We start from the raw sequence: 4,049 nt of genomic DNA, 5'->3' as shown, positions 1-4,049 counted from the left end.
GCAGGCGTGGATCCAAAGGTTTAATGTGTCCCTGGACACGGCCAGCCCCACGGGCCGGGGCACCGGGGGTGCTGTGCGGGTCCATCCCGGGGCGGGGAGGGGGCCGGGGGCCCGCGGCTCCCCCTCGCTCCCCCTCCCGGGGCGCAGGAAGGTGGCAGCTGGTGTCCTCCGGTGTCCTCCTGTGTCACCCGCTGTCCCTCGCTGTCCCCGCTGCCTCAGGAGCACTTGAGGATGAAGAGGTTGCAGGAGGTGCCGCGGGGGCAGCTGCAGAGTTTCCCGATGCGCGCCCCGCGCCGCACCGCGCACGGCTCCCGGGGCTGGCACTGCGGGACGGCACCGTCAGCCCCGCGGCTGGACCCCCACAAAAGCGGGGTTCGGGGTCCCCCGGAACCCCCCCGGGGCGAGCCCCCCAGCCCCGCCGTACCCAGGGCACCCAGCTCAGCCTCTTCTCCAGCGCCGGCGGCTCCAGCTCGTCCAGCACCTCCTGGAGCGTCTCCACCTGCTCGGGCAGCACCGGGACACCCCCAATTCCCGGGACACCCAGGAGCTCCGGATCTGTCACCCCGAGTCCCCCTGGACACCCCGGGGCTCTGGATCCTGTCACCCCGAATTCCTGGGACACCCAGGGGGACATCCAGAGGGTCACCCCGCGTTCCCAAACAATGTCTAGGGAACTCCAGGTCCGTGTCACCCCAGAGTTCCCCGGGACGCCCAGAAGCTCCGGATCTGTCACCCCCGACTCCTCCAGGCTCCTGTCCCATCCCCACCCTCTTCCTGCCTCATCCAGGTCAGGAATCGGGGCTGCAGCAGGATCGGGGGTTCAGGGGTCTGTGCGGCCTCACGCCCCCCCTCCGCTCCCCACCGCCCTCCCCGCAGCTGAGCCAGAGCTCAGGGTGGAACAGGGAAGGAAACAAAACCCACGCAGGATTCCCCAAACCCGCGGTCCCCGCGCTGCTGTCGCTGCTGCGAGGAGCCTCCCGAGGACCCGACAGCAGCAGCACAAAACCAGCGCGGGGGGCTCGGTTTCCCCCTCCCCAATTCCCCAGGGACCCCTCAGAACGGGCCCCAAACCGGGCTGGGAGGAGCAGGAACATCCCAAAATGCCCCAAACCGCGCGGGAGGTGCTGGGGACCCCCTGTCCCCCTCCCCAGCCCCTCACCAGCTCCGTCTCCTCCCGGCTCTGCCCGGGCCGGAGCTCCGGTGCCGGTTCGGGGGCGCCGAGCAGGATGAGGCCGGAGCCCAGCAGGCAGAGCAGGCAGAGCAGAGCGTTTTCCATGTTCCCGGTGCCAGCTGCGCCCCTGGAAGCTCGGGGATGCGCCAGGCCCGGCTTTATACCCCCCTCCCCAGCCACCCCCAAACACGCGGTGACGCAGACGGGGCGCCTGTGTCCCCCCAAACTCCGTCACCGGGCTGCAGGGGGGGACACAGCATCCCTGGGGACACAGGTGCCACCAGCCAGCGGCCAGGGACGGACGTCAGCGCCGCGCCCAGGCGGGGACCCCCGGGTGACCCCCCCGGGCCGCAGCCGCTGCCAATTCCCTGAGCAAACACGGGGCGCGTCCCGGCTCCTGAGCCCGGAGCGTCCCTGCGGACGCGGCACAGACGGGGGGGCACGAGGGGGTCACAAACGGCTTTATTGGGGAGGTGGGGACAGCCGGGGGGACACAGACAGGGGGACACAGACAGGGGGACACAGGGGAGCTGCGGCTCTGTTGTCCCCCAGCCCGTCCAGGCTCTCTGCTCCCGCTCCATCCCTGTCCCACAACTCTCAGGCCCCCGGGGGTCCCCAAACCCCACAGGAACCCCACAGACGCCGCCCCCCGTTCCCCTCTGCCCCCCGTGGGGTCCCTGCTGTCCCCCAGTTCCTCCGCACCCCCGTGGGGTCCCCCCTGTCCTGCCCCGGCCACCAGCGTCACAGCCAAGCATCTTCCTCTTCCCCATCCTCCTCCTCCTCCTCGCCGGGGGTTTGGGGGTCCCCGCCCGGAGGGTCCACGGGGAGACCCCTCAGAAACCGGGGCGGGAAGGGCGGCGGGACAGGGACGGGGGCACCGCCGGACACCGGCAGGACCGAGGCGCGGAAAGCCCCGATCGCCGCCGAGCCCGGTGCCCCCGATCCGGTCTAGTCCAAACCCCCCCAGTCCCGGTCCGGCCGCCCCCAGCGCAGTCCGGTCCCGGTCTGGTGGCCTCTAGACCCGGTCCGGTGGCCCCTGATGCTGCTCCAGCCCAGTCTCGGCTGCACCCACTCGGTCCGGTCCCGGTTCGGTGTCCCCCAACCCAGGTCGGTGCCGGGTTGGTGACCCCCAGTCCGACCCCAGGCCGGTCCCAGCGATCCCCGTCCCCGTTCCAGCTCGGCCCCAGCTCCCCGGTGCCGGTGCCGGTGCCGGTGCCGGTGCCGGTGCCGGTGCCGGTGCCGGTGCCGCGCCCCGCCCACACCCCGAGGTTCCGCCCACCCAGGGGTGCGGAGTCTCCTGGGTAATGTAGTCCCCGCTTAACGGCGCGGGAAGGGCGGGGCGCTCCGGGACTACACTTCCCATAAGGCATTGGGGGAGCAATGGGGGGGACAGCGCCGTCTGCTGGCTCGGAGGAGTGGAGCGGGAGCCATCGGTGTGATGGGCTGCGGCCGTGCTCGGACACGGGGCGGGGGGACACGGGGGGACAGCGAGAGGGGACGGGGGACAGCGGGGACACGCACAAGGCGCCAGCGCCGCCGTGGGCAGGTGGCAGCGTGGGAAATACGGCTCAGGAAGACGCGGCCGAGGGAAACTGAGGCACGGCGTGACCACCTTCCGCGACCCCACGACCGCACGGGTCTGGCCCTGCGGCTGCGGGACCCGGGGACCAAGCTGAGGCGAGCCCGGTGTGCCAAGCCCCGGGACAAGCCCGGGCAGCGGGAGCGCGTCCCCGGCGGGCCCGGGCCGTGTTCCCGGCAGGTGGCGGCCGCCGCCCGCCCGCAGCACGGAGCTCCCCGCGTGTCCCCGTTTCGCCCGGCTCGGGGCGCACCGGCCCCTCCCGCCCCCGGGTGCAGCTCCCGGTGCACGGACCGAGCCGCCCCCGCGCCCCGGTGCGTGAATTGCAGCCCCCCGGTGCAGCCCCCGCTCCACCGACAGACCGCCGGTGCAGCCCCCGGTGTACGGACCGATCCCCGCTGCCGCCCCCGACCCACGGACCGACCCCAGGGGGCAGCCCCCGGTGCACGGACCGGCCCCCCGGTCAAAGGACAGCCCCCGGTGCACCCCCGGTCCGCTCACAAATCCCCGGTGCAGCCCCCCACCCACGGACCGACCCCCGGAGCAGCTTCCGGTGCACGAACCGACCCCCGCCCTGTGCAGACCCCGGTGCACGGAGCCATTCCCCGGAACAGCCCCCGGCTCCCGGTGCAGCTCCGGTCCCAGGGACCGACCCCCGGTGCAAGAAGCGACCCTCTGAGCAGTCCCCGGTGAACGAGAAGAGGCCCGGAGCGAACCCCGGTCCCACGGACCGATCCCCCTGTGCACGGAGCGACCCCCCGGTGCAGCCCCCGGTGTACCGACCGACCCCTGGTCCCACAGATCAGCCCCCGGTGTACCGACCGACCCCCGGAGCGACCCCCTTTGCACAGAGCGACCCCCTTATGCAGCTCCCCATCCCACAGATCAGCCCCCGGTGCACCGACGGACCCCCGGAGCGACCCCCCGGTGCAGCCCCCGGTCCCACAGATCAGCCCCCGGTGCACCGACCGACCCCCGGAGCGACCCCCCGGTGCAGCCCCCGGTCCCACGGACCGACCCCGACCCCGGTTCCCCCGGTTCCCCCGTTCCCCCGTTCCCCGGTTCCCGGTCCCACGCCCGTCCCGGCGCGGGGGGGGCGCAGTTTCAGGGCGGGGGTTTCCCCCGCGCTCCCCCCGCGTTTCTCCCCACGTGGGTCCCGCCGGCGGCGCCCAATCAGCGCCGCGCCCGTGGGCTGCTCCGCGCGGCTCCAGCCAATGGGGGAAGCGGGGGCGCCGCGCGCTGCCCCGCCCGTCGGCGGGGGGCTATAAAAGGCAGCGCAGGGCGCGGCGGAGGCTCAGAGCG

At 73.6% G+C, this 4,049-nt stretch overlaps 1 protein-coding gene across 1 annotated transcript; it reads right to left on the bottom strand.

Moving 5' to 3' along the window:
- Positions 1-215: 215 nt before the first annotated feature.
- LOC120763337 (cocaine- and amphetamine-regulated transcript protein-like) lies at positions 216-1,423 on the bottom strand. Its single transcript, XM_040086528.2, has 3 exons — positions 1,160-1,423; positions 425-499; positions 216-323 (listed from the first exon to the last, which is right to left on the bottom strand). The coding sequence occupies exons 1-3, from the start codon at positions 1,274-1,276 to the stop codon at positions 216-218; spliced, it is 300 nt and encodes a 99-aa protein (XP_039942462.1). The 5' UTR covers positions 1,277-1,423.
- Between the last annotated feature and the right edge of the window lie 2,626 nt (positions 1,424-4,049).

Source organism: Hirundo rustica, chromosome 26 (assembly GCF_015227805.2).
Source record: "Hirundo rustica isolate bHirRus1 chromosome 26, bHirRus1.pri.v3, whole genome shotgun sequence".
Taxonomy (NCBI): Eukaryota; Metazoa; Chordata; class Aves; order Passeriformes; family Hirundinidae; genus Hirundo; species Hirundo rustica.
This window is presented reverse-complemented; position numbering and strand designations above follow the sequence as displayed.

Excerpts from the sequence above, each read along its gene's own strand:
- LOC120763337 (XM_040086528.2), bottom strand. The coding sequence starts at position 1,276 with ATGGAAAACGCTCTGCTCTGCCTGCTCTGCCTGCTGGGCTCCGGCCTC. Across the intron at positions 500-1,159 it reads GCCGGGAGGAGACGGAGCTG|GTGGAGACGCTCCAGGAGGT; the intron begins GTGAGGGGCTGG and ends CTGCCCGAGCAG. Across the intron at positions 324-424 it reads GGCTGAGCTGGGTGCCCTGG|TGCCAGCCCCGGGAGCCGTG; the intron begins GTACGGCGGGGC and ends GCCGTCCCGCAG.